This window comes from Eubalaena glacialis, chromosome 15 (genome assembly GCF_028564815.1).
Source record: "Eubalaena glacialis isolate mEubGla1 chromosome 15, mEubGla1.1.hap2.+ XY, whole genome shotgun sequence".
Classification (NCBI taxonomy): domain Eukaryota; kingdom Metazoa; phylum Chordata; class Mammalia; order Artiodactyla; family Balaenidae; genus Eubalaena; species Eubalaena glacialis.
In genome coordinates this window covers 65255258-65278388 of record NC_083730.1, presented here as the reverse complement: position 1 = coordinate 65278388, position 23131 = coordinate 65255258, and the positions used below count along the sequence as shown (strand labels likewise).

Sequence of the window (23131 nt, the reverse complement as noted above, 5' to 3'; positions counted from 1 at the left end):
GCACCTACCCTGATAAACTATTTCCAGAAATCTCACTAGGAGAAGAATGACTCAGTGGAGAAGTGGAAGGTCTGAAGCTATCCTGGTCGTCCTCCGAGCCATGTCCACCACACTCAGGAGAGGGATTTTTCAAATCTACCAGAAAGGTGTATTTTCCAATGAGAACAGAAAAAAAAAACACTCTGTGTAATTTTTTGAATGTGGCCAATTACTCTGACACTTACCAACACTTTCAGGTGAGATTATGGAATGGTTTTCAAAAGTCACATGCTTTTCACTGTTACTTGTCTCACTAACATACTCATTTTGCCTCTGATATTCTCTACTATTCTGTGTGTCTTCATGCTCTTCTGACAGCCAGAGGGATGTTACCCTGGGGTTCCTGACTAATAAGCTATCAAGGGCTGGAATGGATACGGAGGCAGCTTTTTCACCGTCACCGGAATCTGGTGATTTATGGTCAATGGAATGTGTCTTCACATCAACCCCTGCACCCTCTCTCTCGCCCGTATTTGTAAGAACTGAATTTGAAGAGTTTATCGTTCTCAGTGATGCCTGGTCCACGCTCTCTCCACTTTCACCATAAAAACCAGCTGCTGTGTCTTCTTCTGGCTCCCTTACACTTATGCTAGTAGCACCCAGGTCCACTGCATGGATGTCATGTGTAGTCCGTTCTTTGGACAAAGATAAATCCCAAATATCAGACACACCAGCTCTTGAAAAGTTGTCCAATCCACTTTCATATCTACTAATTTCTGTTTTTTTAAGGTATTTCTCCATATCAAATGCGCTGGATCCATTACTTTTTTCCAGCTCATTAGGTAAGAAATGAGACACAGCCGAACAGTGCTTTTGTTTACCATCGTCCTGAGAAGTCTTCTCTCGGGTTTTATTTGAAAGTGCCTTGATCATGGCAGCGAGCTGGGAGGGGTCAGTGTTCACTGATGCATCTGCGATGGCGGAAGCAATGGTGCTTATCCTCAGCACAGAATCACCACTGCTAGGCAGTTCGCCTGTGCGTCTCTGGGGTTTGCTGTTGATGAGGAAAGTGTCCTAGAAATGAGAAAGTTCACATCAGCTCCATGGACAAGCACATATTAGTTTCATCTTTATCTGTAAGTGCTACATAAGATCTGACAGCAGCAAGAAATTAATGGTACACCAGTTAAACCTCCTAATGAAAAAAGACAGCTGCTATCAACTTGATTTGTAGAGTACTCGGTCACTTACAAAATCGGATCATCAGTTGTTCAAAAAAAACCCTTCAGGAGTTAAAGAAATGCTAAAACTGAATCAGAAAATAATTTAAAACCAAAAAATTAAAATACTGAAATTGAGAAGCCATTGAGCCACAGTGACTGCAATTATGATTCTTGGTAATTTCATTCAATTGTTAGAATTATTTATAAGCAAGACATAAATAGAAACCATGGGTAAAATAATGAAATGGAACCAACAGCAAAGCAATATTTTAAAAATGCAAATTAAGACTTCTGCCTCTAGTAATAGCAGACTAAGTGATGCAAACCAACTCTTGCTGAGAGCAATTAGACAGCATATCCGAAAACATCTCTTAGAAGGTGCTGGAGAGCCAAAAAAGGAATAAAAAACTATGGGGCCAAAATCCAAGAGAAGAGAGAATCCCAGAGAGGTGAGCCCAGTCCTGGGAATGCTCTGCCCAAGGGGAGCTGCTTCAGGAAGAGGCTACTGCTAAGACATCAGGAAGCTTAAAAAGCTAAGAAAATTTTTTAAAATATAATAATTTTTTAAAAAGAAGCTAAGAAAAGCTGCTCTTATGGGAGTAACGGTACAAAAATCAGGTTCAGAGTCTGCCAGTGATGAGGGGAAGGTGGTGACCATGGTAAACATCCATGCTTTAGGACGAGACCACAGAGGGCTACTCCCTAGGAGTAAAGGTGGCCCTCAGGAGGACCGGAGGCCCAGCTCCAATCAGCTCAATCCCAATAACTGAATTAAAGCGACCTGAGACTGCTACTATTCCTCGCTCAGAAGCAGCCAAAAATCCTGTCTGGAAGATCTCCCATGGCCTCAAATATTTCAGCAACTTTTCCTGTAAAAGTCCACTCCTCTATCAATGAATGACACACAATGTTCCAAGGTAATGTGGCCCACATCACAGAAAAAGACAACTGTGGGGCATGCAGACAATGGATTATCAGAGTCTAAAACACATCTAAATCTAAAATCTAAAACATACTTAAGGAATTAAAAACAACACTGAGAACTCAACAGAAGACTAGAAATTATCAAGAAAGAACTAAATGTAAATTCTATAATTAAAAAATACAATAAAAAATTAAGAATCCAATGGACAGGGGGCCTCCCTGGTGGCGCAGTGGTTAAGAATCTGCCTGCCAATGCAGGGGACACAGGTTCGAGCCCTGGTCCGGGAAGATCCCACATGCCGCGGAGCAACTAAGTCCATGCACCACAACTACTGAGTTTGCGCTCTAGAGCCCGTGAGCCACGACTACTGAAGCCCGCGCGCCTAGAGCCCGTGCTCCGTAACTAGAGAAGCCACCGCAATGAGAAGCCCACGCACTGCAACAAAGAGTAGCCCCCGCTTGCCGCAACTAGAGAAAGCCTGCGTGCAGCAATGAAGACCCAACGCAGCCAAAAATAAGTTAAAAAAAAAAGAATCCAATGGACAGGTTTAACGACAAATTGGACACAACTGAAAAAAGAATCAGACTTGGAAGAGAAGTCTGAAAAAAATATCCAGAATGAAAGAGAAACAAAAAACACAACAGAACAGAAAACACAAAAGATACTGAGAAAGTCTAACATACTTGTTAATGAACATACACCAAATAAAATATGCTTCAAAAATAAAGGTGAAATAAAGATATTTTCAGACTGACAAAAGCGGAGGATTCATTACCAGTAGCCTCTTACAAAACGAAATTGTAAGGGTATTCTTCAAGCAAAAGAAAACTAATCTTAAATGGAAGGTCAGAGATACATATTGGTTGTATGTAATAATAGTAATCACCATCAACATCATCATAATGTCTTATGGTGTTTAAATAGAGAATTAAAATATAAAACAATAGGCGCTTATAAGACTAGAGTGAAGTAAACTGAATGTTTTATGGTCCTTGTAATGTTAAGGAAGAGGTAAAGAAAACCAAAAAAACCCTATTTTTATTAAACATTAGTAAATGAAGGAGACAGGTTATAATTTCTTGGGTAACCAAAATAATAGGAAAACATATAATTACCAAATTAATAGAGGAAGAAAACTGGAATATAAAATACTTCAGCAATCCAAAAGAATACAAAAAAGAAAAATAGCAAAGTCTAGGTGAAATAGAGTGCATAAAGAGAGCAGATTTAAATCCCCATATATTGGTAGCTCCAGTAAATATAAGTGGAAAGAAGGATCATGAGAAACTGAAAAATAAAATCCAACGCTATGTTTTAATAAGAGAAACAGCTAAAATATTCAATACAAGGCTATAGAAAGGTTAAAAGTAAAATAACAGAAACAGATATAACATGCAAACACTAACTAAGAGAAAACTGGTATTAATTATGTTAATATCAGACTAGACTTAACATAAAGTGGTGCATAAAGCACCACTACAGACAAACGCAGTCACGCACAATGATAAAAGGTTTGATTCACCAGGAGAGAAGAATTCTAATACGCTTGTACCTTGAAAAATACAGCCTCAAAAATTTTAAAGCAAATACTGGCAGACTATAATAAACAACAGACAAATCCACAATCAGTACGAGATTTTAATACCTAAGTAACTGAAAGAACAAGCACAACAATTTAAAAATACAGTTTAATCATCATGATTTAATAAATTTCACCTAAATGACATACAATTACATGATAGGCATTCCTCTCATGTGCAGAGAAAACATTTTCAAAAACTGAACAAATGCTGAGCCATATCTCATGTCTCAACAAATTTCAAAGGACTAAAACCAAAAATTCTGACTACAGTATAACTGCCTAGAATCAATATTTTAAAATGTGGAAAATCCCCAAATGTTTGGAAACTAAGCAATACACTTCCAAAAACTGATGGGCCAGAGAAATTAGAAAATACAATGAACAGAATAATGAAAATATGACATCAAAACATATGAGATGAAAAAAGAAAGTAGGGGATGCCACAAAATCCCTGCTTTCAAGGACATTTAGGAGTTCCCTGGTGGTCTACTGGTTAGGATTTGGAGCTTTCACTGCTGTGGCCTGGGTTCAATCCCTGGTCAGGGAACATCCCGCAAACCGTGTGGCGTGGCCAAAAAAAAGGAAATTTATTCCATCAGATGCTTATGTAAGAAAAGCAAAAAGGCAGAAAAATTAAGCTAAGCATTCATTTCAAGAAGTTAGAGGGGCTTCCCTGGTGGCGCAGTGGTTGAGAATCTGCCTGCCAATGCAGGGGACATGGGTTCGAGCCCTGGTCTGGGAAGATCCCACATGCCGCGGAGCAACTAGGCCCGTGAGCCACAACTACTGAGCCTGCACGTCTGCAGCTTGTGCTCCGCAACAAAAGAGGCCGCGACAGTGAGAGGCCCGCGCACCGCGATGAAGAGTGGCCCCCGTTCGCCGCAACTAGAGAAAGCCCTTGCACGGAAACGAAGACCCAGCACAGCCAAAAATAAATAAATAAATAAATAAATAAATAAATAAATAAATAAAAAGAAGTTAGAAAAATAGCAAATTAAATCCATAGAGAGTAGAAGGAAGGAAATAAAGATTAAAAAACTATGAAACAAAAAATATTGAAAAAAACCTATGAAATAGAAAACAGAATAAATAAAATTGATAAATTAATAAAGTTTGAGAAATACCTGGTTTAAGACTGACCAAGATAAAGAGAGAGAGAGAGGCAAAATAGCCAATATCAGAAATAACAGGGACTTCCCCAGTGGCGCAGTGGTTAAGAATCCATCTGCCAATGCAGGGGACATGGGTTAGAGCCCTGGTCTGGGAAGATCCCACATGCTGTGGAGCAACTAAGCCCATGCGCCACAACTACTGAGCCTGCACTCTAGAGCCCGTGCTCTAGAGCCCGCGAGCCACAACTACTGGAGCCCACGTGTAACAACTACTGAAGCCCGCACACTTGGAGCCTGTGCTCTGCAACAAGAGAAGTCACCACAAGGAGAAGCCCGCGCACCGCAACGAAGAGTAGTCCCTGCTCAACGCAACCAGAGAAAGCCAGCACGCAACAACGAAGACCCAACACAGCCAAAAATAATTAATTAATTTAAAAAAATTAGTATGTCTAACAAAAAACTTCCAGAAAACAAGAAAAATGAGACCAATGGCCATCACTGGATAAATGGATAAACAAATGGTGGTATATACACACAACAGAATATTATTCGTCCAGAGAAAGAAGGAATGAAGTACTGATAATGTGCTTCACCATGGACATATATTAAAAATATTATGTTACGTGAAAGAAGCCAGATGCAAAAGGTAACATATGATTTTATTTATATAAAATATCCCAAAGAAATAAAACCATGGGGACAAATGCAGATTGGTGGTTGCCAGGGGGTAGAAAATGGGGCTATGAAGGGGCAATTTCTTAATGGGTATAGGCTTTCCTCTTGGGGTCATGAAAATATTTTGGAACTGGGTAGAGGTGGTGATTGCACAACACTGTAAACGTCCTATATATCACTGGATTGTTCACTTTAAAATGGTTAATTTAATATTATGTGAATTTCACCTCAATGAAAATTTATTTTACTTTTTTTTAAAAAGTAGCCCTTCTAGTCAGTAATATGCAAAGTAAATTGGCTTTTCAAAAGTAAAAAAAAAATATATTGCCACTCATAGAAAAGAAATAATTATAATAAAATTTGAAAAATTAAAAAAAAAAAAAAAAAAGAAAAATGAGACCAGCAAAACCTTGGTACCAAAACCAAACAAGGACATTATAAGAAAGAGCATCAACCCACTTGCGAACACATATGCAAAATTCTAAATAAACTATTATCAAACTGAATCCAACCATCTATAAAAATGATAATGTATCATGACCCAAGTGGAGAAGAGCAGCTTTAATATTCAAAACCATGTAATGTAACTCACCACATCACCAAAAGAAGAGAAAACTCATGTTCACCTAGACAGATGCAAAACAGCACTGGACAAAATTCAACCTCTTTACAAATTAAAATAAAACTAGCAAACAAATATTAGAAGGGAATTTTAAAAATCTGATGATAAATAAAAACCTAGAGCATCCATCAAATTTAAAGACAAAATACTACTCAAAAGTTTTCCCTCTGAGTCAGGGAAACCCAACATTACCACTTCTATTCACTGTTCTAAGATGCAGTCAAGTAAGGCTAGACAAAGAAATGAAGGTATAAAAATTAGAAAGGAACTGTTGTTATTCTCAGATAATATAAGTGCATATACAGAAAAATCCAAAGAATCCATAAATAAAAATGAATTTAGCACACTTGCTGGATATAAGGTGAGTATATTAAAAAACATATATTTCTGTTTGGCCACAACAAAGGGAAAATTAAGTTCAGAAAGATAATATTAAAATACCATTTCAAACAATTCAGAAAGAAATCTAACAAATGATGTGTTAAAATCTCTGCACAAAAAAGCCCCATAAAATACAGAGAGAAATTAGAACCTAAATGGAGGGACATGTAATCTTCGTGGATTAGAAGATTCAATATTATAAAGATGTCAATTTCACCGTTCTATAGATTAAACACAATCCCAACTTAAAGCTCAGCAGGGTTGCTAGCTGGTTGTTAAAGATGACAATCTGACTTTAAAATATATATGGGAATGTAAAGGAACAAGAACAGCCAAGATACTTTTAAAGAAAAATAAGAGGGGAAGACTTATTCTACTAGATATCAAGACCTACTATAAAACTACACTATTTTAACAGTGTCATATTGACATAAGACAGATCCCAAATATCCATCAACAGTAGGGTGAATATATCAACGACAGACTATTCATAATAGAATACTACACAGCAATGAAAATTAGCTATTATACTTATCACAGTTGCATCTTGCAAACGTAAGTGGAAAAAAACGAAGAAAAATATATGCTACTGGGACTTCCCTGGTGGCACAGTGGTTAAGAATCCGCCTGCCAATGCAGGGGACACAGGTTCAATCCCTGGTCTGGGAAAATCCCACATGCCATGGAGCAACTAAGCCTGTGCGCCACAACTACTGAGCCTGCGCTCTAGAGCCCACGAGCCACAACTACTGAAGCCCGCGCACCTAGAACCTGTGCTCCACAACAAGAGAAGCCACCGCAATGCAATGAGAAGCCCACGCACCGCAACAAAGAGTAGCCCCCGCTCACCGCAACGAAGAGTAGCCCCTGCTCGCCACAGCTAGAGAAAAGCCCGCACGCAGCAACAAAGACCCAACGCAGCCAAAAATAAACAAATAAAGTAAACAAATTTGTATTAAAGAAAAAAATATATATATGCTACTACATGATTTCTTGTATATAAACTTCACAAACAGGTGAAACTGTTACAGTGTCATAGGTCAGACAGGAGGAAGTAGTGTTCAGGAGGAACAAAAAAATGGCTCCTGGGCTGTGGGCAACGCTCTCTTTCCTGACCTGGGGTGTACATGGGTGTATAAGCTGTGATAACTCACTGACTGTAAGTTTGTTTTATAAACTCTTCGTACATTTATTGTATGCTGATAATATTTAAAGGATACTTGTAATAAAATTGAGTAAGAAAAATGTTATGCATTTTTTACATGTGACTTTATCTTGATCTTGTATGAGAATTATGACAGCGAGGTTTTAGCTTTCCTTCATGAAAGGCTTAAAATACCTCTGTTTTCCCTTTATTGGCAGTTAATGTCACATCATTTTCATCCACTTGTGAAATACTCTCCAGTTCTTCAGCCTGAAGTGTAACTGATCCTTCACTTAGCTGTGCCTTTAAATCTCCTGTAGAAAACATGTAATATTCAACTTACATCTATACACTATCTCACAGAAACAATCCGTGGGATAAGGACCACTAAATATCTCAACCCCCCCATCCCCCACTGGAATATAGGCTCTTTAAGGACTAAAGCACATTTTATACAATTTCATGATAGAATGCACGAGGCATTATACTAGCAAAAAGTAGCTGCTTGATAATTGTTAGGTTAACCAAGAAAGTCTGGTTTTAAATATTCATCACAGATAGTTATCATATTTATACTATCACAGTCCAAATCTGAAAACTCCTCTTTAAAAGTCCACCTAAATAATAAATATAGTAGCTATAATTCATTAACTCAGTAGTTTAGTAGGCCAAAGTTAACCCAACCACTTGAACAGATTATATTTCATTTACTTTTGTTTTTACAAAAGGATTTAGGTGAATTTTGGCTGACTTGTTTCTACTTTAGATTGAAAAGGCAATGTGAAGTTATATAAAAATCAAATCTGTAACTAATACTCAAAAAATTCAAAGTGGTATATACATTACTTTCTTCCGCATAAAGAACATGATCACACAACCACTAACTTACAGGTTAAAAAAAAACTTCATTTAATCCATTACCTGAAAATAGACCATGGTTAAGATGAGCCATTTCTTTTTCCAAATTACTTCTTGATACATCTGATTTTCTTATTAGAGCAATAGGTTCTCTCTTCTCTGGTGATCTAATAAAATAACCAAATGATGGCTACAAAATAAACATGCCAATTATTTCCTTAATTTTCAACTGCTTTGAGAAATTCTAGACTATTTTATCCTAATAGTGGTAACCTAGCTAAAATGATTTCAACAAAATGATTCTGATTTTTCCATTTAAACATAAGTTGGGACTTCCCTGGTGGTCCAGTGGTTAAGAGTCCACCTTCCAATGCAGGGGACACGGGTTCGATCCCTGGTCAGGGAACTAAGATCTCACATGCCACAGGGCAACTAAGACCCCGCACCACAACTACTGAGCCCACATGCCGCAACTAGAGAGAAGCCCGCGTGCCACATCAAGACCCGACGCAGACAAAAACAAAAAAAAAACCAAAAAAATTAACATAAATTACTAGAAATGAACTTTACAAGTCCAGACAGGACCTTTTATTTCCTTACTGCTAGCTATCTTTAATCATCAGAACGAATATTGTCAAATAATTTGCGCTTACTAAGAAATCCAAATTAAAACAACCCAGAAATGACACTTTGTTCCTCCAGTAATTGTTACTGAGCACCTGCTATGTGTCAGGCACTGGTAATAATCATCAGTGACAAGTCAGTGAGAAAAAAGATATAAAACTTCCTGCCTTACTGGAACTTACAGTACTTACAAGGGTATTTTATTTTACACAATAAATATGTCCTTGAAAATCTGTATTAAGATGAGATACATTCCTACTGCCCTAGATGAGCGTTCAGAAGGTCACATTCAAGGACCTTGCTCAAGGGCAGGGAATTCCCACCTGGCTTCCTTCCAGAGCTCTCAGGATAGACCTGAAAAGCAAATTCGCTAATGCAATCAATTTTCAATCAATCTTCACTCGAGGATTTCCTCCTTTGATCCAGCTACTTGAACCAAGTAACATTTCATAACTAATACAAAATGACAGATCCATCTTTCCACTGTGTGGTGTTTGGTCCAGCTGTTCAGAAAGGAATTCAGTTATGCTTCAACTTCTCTTATAATGTCAAAACCAATCCATCCAGGCAGAAAAATCTGCCTAAGTATTTACTCTCATTTTTTAATTCACTGCATAGACAGGACCCACAGTTCAGTTTCAAATTTTCCTGTAAGTCAATTTCTAACACCCTAGCTGCTTAAAATTATACTCTTAGTGAAATCCTATTTTAATACACACTCCCTCCGACAGCACTATGTCCCTACATGGAATTCACCAACAGGTCCTTCGACTCTACCTCCAGAGGAAATCCTGAACCCTAGAACTTTTCTGTTTCCGTACTGCCATCCCAGGCCTCGGCCTTCACGGCATCTCCTCCACGTGCTAAGCCTCTGCCTGCTTCTCCTCCTCTGAGGCTCAGGAACCTCCTCCACCCGGCTCCTGTCACACCTGGAGATGGGCCAGGCACCCTGCCTCCAAGCACATCTTCCCAGTTCCCTTGAGATGAACCCGAGCCCTGCAAGGGCCCCTCATGACCTGGTCCTTGTCTACTTCTACCATCAGACCACCGACCCGAAGCCCACTCACACGAGCTGTGGGCCTGCTCTCTGCTCCTCCGATATGCCCTCCAGCTCCCGCCTCCAAGACTTTTCTGGGAACACGCTGCCTCCTCCCCACCATTCAGGCATCACCCTGGTGCCCCTCCTCAGACACCGCTCTGACCCCCACAGGAGACACAGCTTCTCCTCACTCCTTCATACAATCTACCACTATCACTTGCATTTAAAACTTTTTACATGTACATCTTAAAAAACCAAAACACTCCTATATTTCAAAACATGTTTTTAGACCAGAGGTTTAAAAAATGAATCTTTGAATTCTTCCCACAACCAATGATATAACATCAGCAACCAATGAAACAGCAACTAACAGGGATGGAGTACTTAATGCACTTGAGGCCGTGCTAAACGCTGTACGCGCACCATCACAGTATCCCTCACAAAACCCTGTAAGACAGTATTCCATTCTAGAAATTGGAAAATCAAGGCACAGAGGAGTTAAATACATTGTGCCATGCCACAGAACTAGTTAAAAGACAGAGCTAGGACTGCAGTCAGGGTACAGCCACTATAAAACCGAAGCTTTTTACCACTATTCCACCACGGAGTCCCTATTCTGTCTCTGCTTTAAAGATACTCTGATCTAGCTACACCATCATAACCTTCAAAACATAAGGGCAAGTGAATTTAACCACTTCTAGCACACATGGTACTTACTCTTTTCACATTGTAACCACCACCAAGGCAACCGAGAGCTTCAGACCTTTGAGCAAAGAACTCTCCTAAAGACAGACGTAAATAAGTGGCATCGTCTTTGTCCAAATCTGATGTGCTAAGTGATCTCCTCAACAGACCATAATTGACTGAAGTTCCCCACGATGTATCCCCTAGGGCAGCTGAAGTGTTCTGGGCATCTATATTTTCTTCCTAGGAAGAAAGTCATCATTTCATTTTATTTCTCCAGCAAGCCTTCTGTTTTTCTAATACATAAAAATACAAATTTCACTAAGGAAATTTAAATATTTAAAATTTTTTAAAATGTGGACAAATTCAAGCTTAAGCTAATAAAGGTAATAAAGTCCAGAAAAAGAGAAATTTTTTAATACCTGAGTTATGATATGCATTGTTTTAACATATTGCTGAAGTCAAATACTAATTGTCATTAATACAAATCTTCAGAAAGGAGTACGTCTTCAAATAAAAACGAATAGCACTACCTCATTTTAAAACATGGTAAAAAACTGTATCTTTGAAGCCTATTAAGGCAATTTTAAGTGAACTAATAAACACTATTTCAGTATGCCAGCTTTTTTTCAATTAATAATTTAGAGTCTGAAGGAAAAGGCAGAAATTGTCTAAACATGAGAAAAATCAAGATATAATTCTATACTCACTATATATCTATTCAGAAAGAAATGAACATTTTGCCTACATTTAAATACAAGAAAAATTATAAACTTTGGTTAATGTTAATAAAATACAAACCTGCATAAACTGATGCTCTTTATTAAATTCTTCTTCATCTTGTGCAATCAAATCCAATGCATCAGCTTAAAAAAGAATAAGTTTTATAATTATATTGCACTGATGCCTAATTAAATACTAGCATATAAATACAACATAGCTAGTTAGGAAAATGAAATATTAAAGAAATAAAACTGAAAGAAGTATGTGAAAGCTTCCATCACAGAACTGATGCATCTGTATTAAGCACATTAAGAGTATGTGGTTCTGAAACTTTTGGCAATAAACACCCTACTGTGATTGATTTCATCAGGTACTAACTTGCCCTAACTTACTAACGGGGCTTTATAATGTAAGCTTTTTATAAAAGATTCACATTAACTTCAGCCTTGCAGTTTGGCACACATGAGTTAAGGTACCTGCCCATGAATACCCATGGAATTTCATCTGGAACATCAGACGGACAAGCCACTCTGTAAATTTGTCATGAAGATGTCTGCTGGGGTGCCAACCACCTGTTTGTCCCAACACCCAGGACTGTCCTAGTTTTTGAAAGGAAAAATCCCACATCCCAGCAAACCCCACAGCCTGGGCAAACAGGGACAAGTGTTCACCCAGTGTCTGCCCTCAAAGTTCCGAATGAACAACTCAGTTCACCTTAGGGAAACCAATGAGCACACAGCCCTCCATCTCTAGGCCAAGGCCACAAGGCTGGGGTAAGTGAGCAGAGGGCCAATGGGGAGAGAGGACAGAGGCAGACTGAACAGCAAATGATCTTGCTCAAGGCATTAGAATTTAAAAGGATTTTAAACATGTTGGCTGAATCAGAAAAGTCTGCAGGCTAGACTCTGGACTGCCCATCTGCTGCCCATTCTGCCTCTGCCTGGTGTTTCCAGACAGTGGCTGGAAGGGGAGGAGTGAACAGCAACCCAGAAGGGACAGTCCACTCGTGGCCCAAACAAGAGAGATGTCCCTACTCTTATCAGTCCATCAGGGGCTAACCCAATCCAAACTACCCTTCTGGAAGCCCTGAGGGCCCAACACTAACATCTTGAGAGACAAAATGAGAACAGACACAGGAGGCTGTTTCCAGCCGGGAGAGCAGAGCACCAGAAGTAGCTCAGGATTCTGACTTGTCAGGGTAGTGCTGGTTCCTTACTTTGCGATCCCACCACCTCCCACATAAACATGTTCTGAGCCTACAAGTCTATGAACGAGCATCGGGAGGGCCAGGAAGCTCCGGAAGTCACATGCAAAACAGTTATCTTCCACAGGAAAAATTTTTCTGTGAAGATTCTCTGTGGGGTCCATGACTCAAAGTAAGTTAAAAACCACTGCTCTGAAGTGTGAAAAGTATCAACCAACCAAATCTAAAAGCCAGGAGAGGGTAAATAGGAAATCAGATGGTAAGAAGGTAACCCAGAAAAACTTAATTTACTTCAATGAGTTAAAATACTTTATTTTTTAAATCATTAATCATTAAGTAAACAGCTCCAAATGCTATTTTATTATACTCCTGAGTACTTTTTCTCTGGACTTTAAGACTCTTCAATTAAAGAAAAGTCTACAGTGACATTGTTACCACGTATGCTCATCAGAAATCACTCACAGATTATGAAAAAGCAGAACTTCATTTCTTACAAGAATCTCTGCCCAATTCTTTGCCAAATCTGAAACCACAGTCCTCTCCAGTGCCACCTGAACGTTTTTGTTGTTAAATTCTGAAGCAGCAATACCGCTCCCCATCCTCCGCCCCATGTTTAAATCCTAGGCCACAAGCAGAAGTAGCAGCTCACATGCGCTGAGCTGTCAGAGAGGGGGAGGCAGAAATGGGGAAGTGGGAATGGGGGAGTTTTAAGTTTTCATTTAAAACTTACTAACGGGGCTTTATAATGTAAGCTTTTGAAGACTTCCTGGAGGTCCAGTGGTTAGGACTCCGTGCTTCCACTGCAGGGGACATGGGTTCGATCCCTGGGCAGGGAACTAAGAACCCACAAGCTGCACGGCACAGCCAAAAAAATTAAAATTATTCATTTATAAATAAATAAAACTGCCTTGTTATTATAAAATTATGCCCTTGGTCCAAGCTTCCTCTTCTGAGTATCTCCTCTTACATTTTCAACATTTCCTTTCCCTTCGTATAAAGTCTCCCACTCCATTCACGCTCCCCCAGCCCAATTCCCCTTGACTAGTTGATCCTTTCTTTCCTTCCATCAAACTTTTCCATAGTTTTCAATAATCATTTTCTCCATTTCCTCACCACCAGTGCTAGTCATCCTTTCCTACCCAGCTTCTGTTCATTCCCTAACCACACAGATGGTTTCATGAAATTCCTCCACTATCTATTTTATCATATTTCTCCTTTAATAGTAACATGCCCACATAGTTCTAAATGCAGAAGATACAGGTACATTCTGCTTCAATAAAGAGTTCTTAGAAGTTAACCAAAAGACCTAACAGAATACAACACTGCAAGTCTCCCTCATCACTGGCCCCACTTCCCACACCTCCAGAAGCAACCAACATATGCAGCACCCCGTGAAACCCCTCACTAGTTGAACCTACTGACCTTTGAGTTCTACAAGTAGCTAGGGAGCCCTGTAATTAGTTTCTTTTTTTTTAATCTTTCCACTGTATGTACTTACAAATATGTATGTCTTTCCTTCTTCCGCCTCTTTATGCAAATGTTGGAATAAGATTTTAAGTAATTTATTTTGGTGATCTTTCCCTTACCAGTACCTAAAGAGCTCCGTTTCCTTTTATTACGGCCACAGGGTATCCCCTCGTATGGACGTACCTTATCTAATCAGTCCCTGTTTTGTACATCCACGTTGCTTCCAACCTTCTGTGATGATGAACAATGTGTACACACATCCTATACATCTGTGCAGGTGTAGCTGAAGAATAGTTCCCACGGGAACTGACATTTTATTTCCTTTTCTATAAACTGTTTACACCCTTTGCCCAGTTCTACACTGAGTAGTTGGTCTTTTACTTATTGTTTTTTAGCACAATTTACATATTTGGGAAATGGGCCCTCACTCTGTAATATGAATTGCAAATTTTCTTCTCAGCTTCATCACTAACTTTTAAAAACTTTTTACCGAAGTATAATATACATTAAAAAGTGTATGTAAGTGTCCAACTCAATGAATTCTCACAATCTGAACACATCTGTGTCACCAGATCAACACCCCAGATCAAGAAAGAAAACATGCCAGCACCCAAAAGGCCCCCTGAGCTTGCCTCCTGTCACGGCATGCCAACCCGAGGGTAGCCACTATCCTTGCTTCTTACTCCACAGAGCTGGCTACATATACGGCATGTATTGCTAGTCAGCCTTATCTCATTCAACATATTTGTGAAATTCATCACGTTGCCGCAAGTAGTTACACATCTTTCATTCCCATTGCTACACAGCATTCCAAAGTAGGAATAAACACAATCCATTCCAAGGTCAATGGGAATTTGGGAGTTTCTAGTTTGGGACTAATACACATAGTGCTGCTACAAACATTTTAGTGTATGTCTTTTGGTGAATATATACACCCTGAACACTGGGTATATACTTGGGTGTAGAATTATTGGGTCATAAACTATGAAGTTCGTAAAGTTCACCTTCATAAGATACTGCCAAACAAGTTCCAAATGGTTTTATCAATTCACACTCTCACCAGCAACACATGAAAATTCCACAACTGATGACTTTTCAAGTGACAGGGTCCCTAACCAGTGCCCAGCCTGTGCCTACTGTCCTTTGTAAATCAAGATATCACTGATAACTATAACTTAACTTTCAATTTCTGACTCATTTCCAACTACTGAATATCCCCACCTCAAACCACAATCATCCAAAATTCTACAATGTCTTCTGTTTTTTCCCATCTCAGTTAATGGTACTGCCATTTTCTCAAAATAATTTAGACCCCAAACCTCCACCTTTTCTTACCTCTCTACTATCCGCTGAAATCCAGTCACCAAATCCTAGCGATTTTATTTCCATACCCCTCATGAGCTATTTTCTTCTCATTCTCACTGTGACACCTCGATTTCTACAACACCCTAAGGAGCCTACCATTTAACTGACCATCAAGGCCAGAGGGAGACTCACAAAGCAAGCTGGACAAGCATCTTCAGAGGCTCCCAAGTGCCTACCAGGCACGGCTCAGCTCAGCACGGAGTCCAACCCCACCCGATCCCTGGCCCAGTCTTACCACTCTGGCTTCATCTCGGCATGTCGCGTTACTCTCCCCTTCCCATGTCTTGCCGTAAATGCCAGCCACGCTGGGTTATTTACCATCCTCAAGACACGCCCATGCTTCCTCATCTCATCCTCTTTCTTTGGGTTTTCTATCCACTTGGAATTTCTCATGCCCAAAATATTTACCTGTTGAAACTCTACCTCAAAAGCCACCTCCTATATGAAATCCTCTGCTACCCACTCACGCAAAAGTTATTCCTCCTCTCAACTCCAAACGATGCTGTTGTTCTGTATTCTCATCTTACCCCTCTTAGCTGATGGACAGTTTCCTAAGGGCTGGAAACATGCCTTATCGATTGATCTCTGTACTTCCACATCAATGGACATTAGGAGCAGCTTAGTACAAGCAGCTGTTAGAGTAACTTCTTCCTCTGGCACCATCTGAGCCTATTAAAAATACGACTGGGCTTGACAGGCTCCTCATTGTCTTTCCTCATTCCAGGTTTAGAGGCGCTCAGGCCCTAGAGGCCTCAGCGGCACAGCAAATGTCCACAGGCCAAGGCTCACAGTGCCGTGCGTTCTGCAGCGTTTTCCTTTCACGGTCAGAGATTCTGCTAATTAACAAATCTAACTGAGGTTCCTAATGCTCTCATCCTCTAAGATTTCATTTATCTTTCTCGTCACTTTTCTCCCATTTCTTCATTACTGAACTTTTACTCTAAAATGGACTGGCTTTTGTAACTGCTCATTTATCAGAATGCTCTAAAGTGACTCGCTGTCCTTACTTGGGGAAAGGCTCGGCTCAGTTCACAGTGATTAGCAATGACTGACTCAAGCCTCTGTTCCTAGAGAAACAAGTGAAGTGCTAAGTACATATCCAGAAGGGATGTGATGTGGCCGACCAAGATGTACAGGGTAATCTCAGAACACCGTCAGAAAATGAAAATGGTTCAGAGCAGAGGCTATCAATACACTTACAGCCAGATCTGAAGCCTTCATTCATCTCATCACTTAGAGACACATTTACATCTTGTTCTTTATCAAAAGCTGTGTAATAGGCAAGATCAGTGACCCATCTGCCCTCCTCGTTCTGATACACCACACTCTGTGATAGACCCGTTTCTAGAAAATAAAATTCCAGAGACATCCAATGACACATGCAACAAATAAAATGATACAATATTCTTAAATAATTTTATTTAGTTGACTTATCTTAGTTATCAACAGTACTGAAATCTGCCCAAAACTAGTTAAAGGAAAATCCATTTCCCCAAAAGAAAAGTATCTCTCTGATAGTGGAAAATCCAGCCTTAATCTCAGTAAAAGTCCATCATGGAGGAGAGGGAGGAAGGAAAAGATGACTAATACTTAGAAAGGCACATTTCCACCAGATCTGTGAATAAAGACACCATTTTTTAATCCACAGAACACTTAAATATTTTAATATGAAAGATTAGGGAAGTTTCACTTGGAAATATATCCTATTCAAAATGTGTATAAGCATTTTACATATTTCTTACTTTAAAAAAAAAAAAAGGTCCACTTACGGTCCTTGCTCTTTCCAACGGACTCATAACATTCACACGTTCGCCTTTCACTAGTGGGTGACCACAGAGCATCAGCGGAATTAAATGCATTGTCACTAACAGACTTCAAAGATGCTACATCCACATTTTTTTGAATGGACACTTGAGGCATCTCAGTGTCTAAAAATCTATCCACAGGCAAAACTGTGTCTGAGTCTGATGCCAAATGCTTATTTTGATGAGGAGATCCTGCATCCAGCTTTAAAGGGTCTATCAAGCCAAAATCACCTTTACTGGCATTTGTGTCGTGAAAGTAAACAGGGTTAAGTTTCACATTAGCGGCCCTGAGAGTCTTCACCAGAACTTCTTCTCTTCCGCTTCCCTTTAAAAATTAAATAACAGACCATAAATAAGTTTTGTTTTTCATAACTCCTTCCAAGAAAACCAAAAAAGTTATACAGTTGACATAAAATATTTATTCTAGAAAGGAACAGACTACACAATATTCTTCCAGACTATATGTGAACCAATCGTAAGGAACTTACCAAAACCAAAATTCAAAATGTGGTCATGGCAAACACACACCAACAGATTCAGATACCAAAAGTGGGGCCAATATGCTCACTACGGCACAGGATGTTAGAAATGTCAGTTTAACTTCTGTAATTATCACTGAAAGTCTCTAAAAGGATGGGAAACCCATCAGTGTGACCAGACTCATAAAATTAATATTAACAGATCCTGAAAACACAAATATTAATAACTTTAAGTTATTTTATTTTATTTATTCATTCATTCATTCATTTTTGGCTGCGCAGGCTGTTCGTTGCGGTGCATAGGTTTCTCTAGTTGCGGCACGCGGGCTTAGCTGTGGTATGTGGGATCTTAGTTCCCTGAGCGGGGATCGTACCCGGGCCCCCTGCATTGGGAGCATGAAGTCGTAACCACTGGACCACCAGGTAAGTCCCTTAATAACTTTTAATAGGAGTAAAACAGCAAATACTACAAACGACCCTGAGTTCAAGAACAACTGCTTCAAACACGGCAGATTAAGCCAGTGCCTCAAAACCACGCTCTCCAACATACCTTCCCAAAGGGCACTGCTCACTCTTTCCTAAAATAACAACTGCTGAAAGGGACTCGCATGCCCACAACCCTCTTCTCAGACACTCAGCCACCACTATCTCAAATGCCAGTGAAGCCTTAAAACAGCAGTCTTTTCTGCTATAAGATGTATAACAACAAAAACAGCCTCATAGGCAAGGCTTTTCAAAGTTAAGATACTAAAAGGAGGTAGTTCTATATAAAAGACAAGACACAGACTTTGAAATAAGATCATACATTTAAATGCCAGTGCCACCATTTATTAACCGGGTGATTTTGCAACAACGTTATACAAAAAATAAACAATCTCTACCTTATCTCAAAATAAACTCCACATGACTTAAAGATTTAGATGTAAAAGTACTAGGGGGAAATACAGATGGATAGTTTTATATTCTTCAGTGAATAATATCTTCGTAGTATAAAACTTCTGTGGGTTAAATTGAATCTCCCAAAAAAGATGTGTCCAAGTCTTATCCCCAGGTGATACCTGCAAATTTTGACCTTATTCAGAAACAGGGTCTTTGCAGATGCAATTAAGTTAAAGATCTTGAGATCATCTTGGATTTGGGGCAGGCCTTAAACTCCATGAGGAAGACTTCAGAGGGACACAGAGAGAGAGGGACAGGCCACATGAAGATGGAGGCGGATACTGGAGTGACGCTGCCCTGAACTAAGGAACACCAGAGCCCCAGAGGCTGCAAGAGGCAGGAAGGAGCCTTTGGTGGGAGCTTAGCCCTTTCAACACCTTGTTTTCAGACTCTGACCTCAAGAATTGTGAGAAAATAAATTTCTGTTGTTTTAAGCTAGCAAAATTCTGGTAATTTGTTCTGGCAGGCCTAGGAAACTAACAAAAACACTAAAGCCTGAAATACATGAGGACCAGCAAAGGGAGACCCTGTGAGGATGCAGGGAGAAGCTGCCGTCTCCAGGCCGAGAGAAGCCTCAGGAGCAACCAGCCCTGCCCACACCTGGATCCGGACTCCCAGCCTCCAGAACTGTGAGGAGATACATGTCTGCTGTCCGAGCCAAAAAAACAAAATAAAAAAATAAAGTGCATAAGGATCAAAATATCTCCTTAACACAGAAAGCTTATAAAAACAAGACTTAAAATATGAATATCCCAATAAAAAAAAGACAAAGGAGACAAAGAACTGACATTTAAAATTAGACAACTATTTTTCACATAGGATACTAACAAAGACTAAAAAGAACCAGAACGTAGGAAACCAGCTCTCTCCTCTGCAAAGCACCTGAAAACACTGAATAAAGAATGCGGTTAGACAATCCATGTGCTCTGCGGGCCAACGGGGCGAAGCTTCCACCTGTGGGACTGTGACTGACCGTGGCCACGTGATAACCCTCCCAGGTGGAGGCTGAGGAAACCTGGAGTGAAGCCACTGGTAGGCGACCAACTCCAGGTAAGGGTCTCCTACGGAGCAGAGCAGCCCCCTTGCTGCTATTGAAAGTCACAAGGGTTTGTCCAAAAAAAAGTGGGGGGGGGGGTCGGGGGAATACAGCTGCTCTGATAGTTTTGAAACCTAAACACAAAATAGGTCTCTGTTGGGACTTCCCTGGTGGTCCAGTGGCTAAGACTCCGTGCTCCCGATGCAGGGGGCCCAGGTTCGATCCCTGGTCAGAGAACTACATCCCACATGCTGCAACTAAGAGTTCACATGCTGCAACTAAAGATCCCAAGTGCCACAACCAGAGATCCCACATGCTGCAAGGAAGATCTCACACGCAGCAACAATAAAGACCCGGCACAGCCAAATAAATAAATTAAAAAAAATAAGAATAGGTCTCTGTCTACACTTGGACAGTGTAACTCAGCAAAACTTGAGAGTTAGGAAATGTGAGGAGGAGGGAAAAAAATAAAAGCAATCCAAAGGTCTCTTAGGAGGTGGGGTTTCAGGAGGAGGCAATGAAAATACCTGAAATCCCACAGACTACCTCCTGATAACAAAGGGGGACAAGGAGGCATCTGGCCAACACCATATTCATCAAGATGGTCAAACAGCATCACCAACAGGAGACAAGTGGGCTGACAGGCCTCCCAATGGGACACAGAGTATACAACAATGCTTATGTTTAGAGTCAATCTGTTCAAGGGGAAAATGTTCAATCTCATCAGGAGGAGGAAAGCAGTCAGCTATATCTACCATATGGGTCATTTTACAAAACAACAGGCCTAGATTTTACAAAAACTTTAATGACATGAAAGAACTCCAAGTCATGGCAACCAAATACAAGTGTAATCCCTGATTAAAGCCTGGATCAAAAACAACAAAAGTAAAGGACATTTGGAGACAAGTGGATAAATTTGAATATGAACTGTATATTAATTTAAATCACAGTATCAAAGTTAGATAAGAGAATTGTGATTATGTAGGAAAAAGTCCTTATTCACAGGAGGTAAATGCTGATGTATTAGGATGAAATGTCATAATATCTGCAACTTACTTTTTTTAAAAAATAAATTTATTTTATTTATTTAGTTTTGGCTGTGTTGGGTCCTTGTTGCTGTGCGTGGGCTTTCCCCAGCCGCAGCGAGCGGGGGCCACTTCCCGCTGCGGCGCGCAGGCTTCTCACCGCGGTGCCCTCTCCCGTTTTGGAGCACGCGCTCCAGGCGCGCGGGCTTCAGCCGTTGTGGCACGCGGGCTCCAGGGCGCAGGCTCAGCAGCTGTGGCACACGGGTCCAGTTGCTCCGCGGCATGTGGGATCTTCCTGGACCAGGGCTCCAACCCATGTCCCCTGCATTGGCAGGAGGACTCCCAACCACTGCGCCACCAGGGAAGCCCTGCAACTTACTTTTAAATGACTCAGTAAAAAAGTACTTATGGAGGGACAAAGAAAACACAAAGATGGCAAAAAAATGTTCACAACTGGCTGATCTGGACAAGGGTATACAGATGTTCGGTGCACCATTCTTTTAATTTTTCTATAGGAGAGGGAAAGGTAAGCAGCAGCAGGAAAGCTATTTCTCATCAGTTTGTATCTGGGGAAAACAGAGTCCAAAGAAAACCAAAATCTTAAGTTTTATTAATATCCACTGAGTCCAGTAATGATTTTCTAATGTCAAATTTCTGAAAAACCATAAAGTTTGGAATATACCTGACTAGGATCACTTGCAGGTAACTTAAAATAATTTTCTGGAGATTCCTGTCCTTCTAGGCCTTCATACATCATTCCTGGAATTGCCAGTTGCTCAAAATAAGCCTCCAAATGATCATCATAAAACTCTTCATCATCGATATCATCATCTAATTGGTAAAATGGAGGAGAAAACAGGACAGGCTTTAAAGTAGCGACTGATAATCAAAAAGGTTGATAAAACTTATGGGTCAACAGTCTATGTGATTTTGTCTTAACATTTGACATGAAAAAAACCACTGTAATTTCAGTCTATAAGTCATCATGAGCATTCTAATATAAACTCAATATTTAACCTTCATTGAGAAGACAGCACAGAAGCAAATCCTGGCATATATCAAAAGTTAGGATATAGTAAGTGTGGCAATGGAAAAGGGCAGATTATTCAGAAAGTACTGTGGCAAGTGAGTAACTGTCAAAAAAGAAAAGATAAGCCTGCCATAGAAGTAAAACCAAATTCCAGGTGAATTAATGATTAATTGTAAAATGAAACCTCAAACAGTATCTGATCTTGAAAATGAAGAAACAAAAAAAAGATATAACAAAGCTGAATACTCACAGATACGATAAAAATTTTTTCCACCTCCACTAAAACCAAAAAGTTGCAAATAGACAAATAAAACAATAATGGCAGTGCTTTTCATTGTTCTAACACCCAGCCGGGCAAGGGAGGATAAAACTAGAACACTCAGTCACTTATAATGGTATTGTAAGCCTTTTCAAGAGGATAATTTTCCAATCACCTCTGAGAATCTAGCCTACTAAAACAAGGATCTGCATAAATTCAGGTCAACAATTCCTCATCAACAATTCCATAATCTAAAAATACCTAAAAACTAGCAGCAAAACCTGCCCTGATTTTATAGCTTCTATCTATCCCACTTGGCTCACCAGCCTGGCCTTCAAAGCCATGGATAATTTGGTCTCTGCCTATTTTCTGGGTTTATTCCCCAATTCATAGTCCGACAGGTGCTATAAACCTGCCACACAAAAGCACTGGCTATTCTCCAAACATGGTCTATATGCCCCTACCTTAGTGCCTTTGCTGAAGCTGTTCCTGCTTTTTGAATGTACTTCTCTTCTGGTATCTACATTAGGGCCTATCACAGGCCTCCTTTTCAAGGAGGAAGAATCGCATCCTCTTTCAATAAAGCCTCACAGATACCTTCCTCAGTCAGAATTAACTTGTCACCCTCCTATGACTCCCACACAACTTGTACCGTTGAGACACACTTCACACAATCAGAGGTCAACTATACATCTCTCTTGCCACGTGCAGTCCTTTCAGAGAGCAGGGGCTAAATATTTCATTGTCCCCTAATTTCTTAACACAGTTCTTTATACTTTATACCTTAATGATACTCAACTGAGGGATAAGCATAATCCTATCAGGATTGCTATAGAGAAATAAGTTTAAAATCCCGTCACTTAACACAAGTGGCCACTTGAGTGCTCGTAAGTAAGAGGTAAAGGAGAAGACAGAGAAACAAAAAGGTGCATAATAACTATGGCAACAAAG

The 23131-nt window shown here is 39.9% G+C and overlaps 1 protein-coding gene across 4 annotated transcripts in view; it reads right to left on the bottom strand.

Annotated features, from left to right (window-relative positions):
• CEP192 (centrosomal protein 192) overlaps nucleotides 1-23131 on the bottom strand; it is a 100691-nt gene that overhangs the window by 56929 nt on the left and 20631 nt on the right. For 3 of the 4 annotated variants that reach the window (XM_061170423.1, XM_061170424.1, XM_061170425.1), the window contains 9 exons: nucleotides 21574-21722; nucleotides 17377-17737; nucleotides 16808-16951; nucleotides 11650-11714; nucleotides 10882-11091; nucleotides 8565-8691; nucleotides 7839-7957; nucleotides 225-1053; nucleotides 9-135 (listed from right to left, as the gene is read on the bottom strand). In XM_061170423.1, the coding sequence (XP_061026406.1) occupies nucleotides 9-135; nucleotides 225-1053; nucleotides 7839-7957; nucleotides 8565-8691; nucleotides 10882-11091; nucleotides 11650-11714; nucleotides 16808-16951; nucleotides 17377-17737; nucleotides 21574-21722 (2131 nt within the window). Of the gene's footprint in view, nucleotides 1-8; nucleotides 136-224; nucleotides 1054-7838; nucleotides 7958-8564; nucleotides 8692-10881; nucleotides 11092-11649; nucleotides 11715-16807; nucleotides 16952-17376; nucleotides 17738-21573; nucleotides 21723-23131 lie in introns of those variants that run through there. The other variant, XM_061170426.1, reaches the window with a different exon arrangement.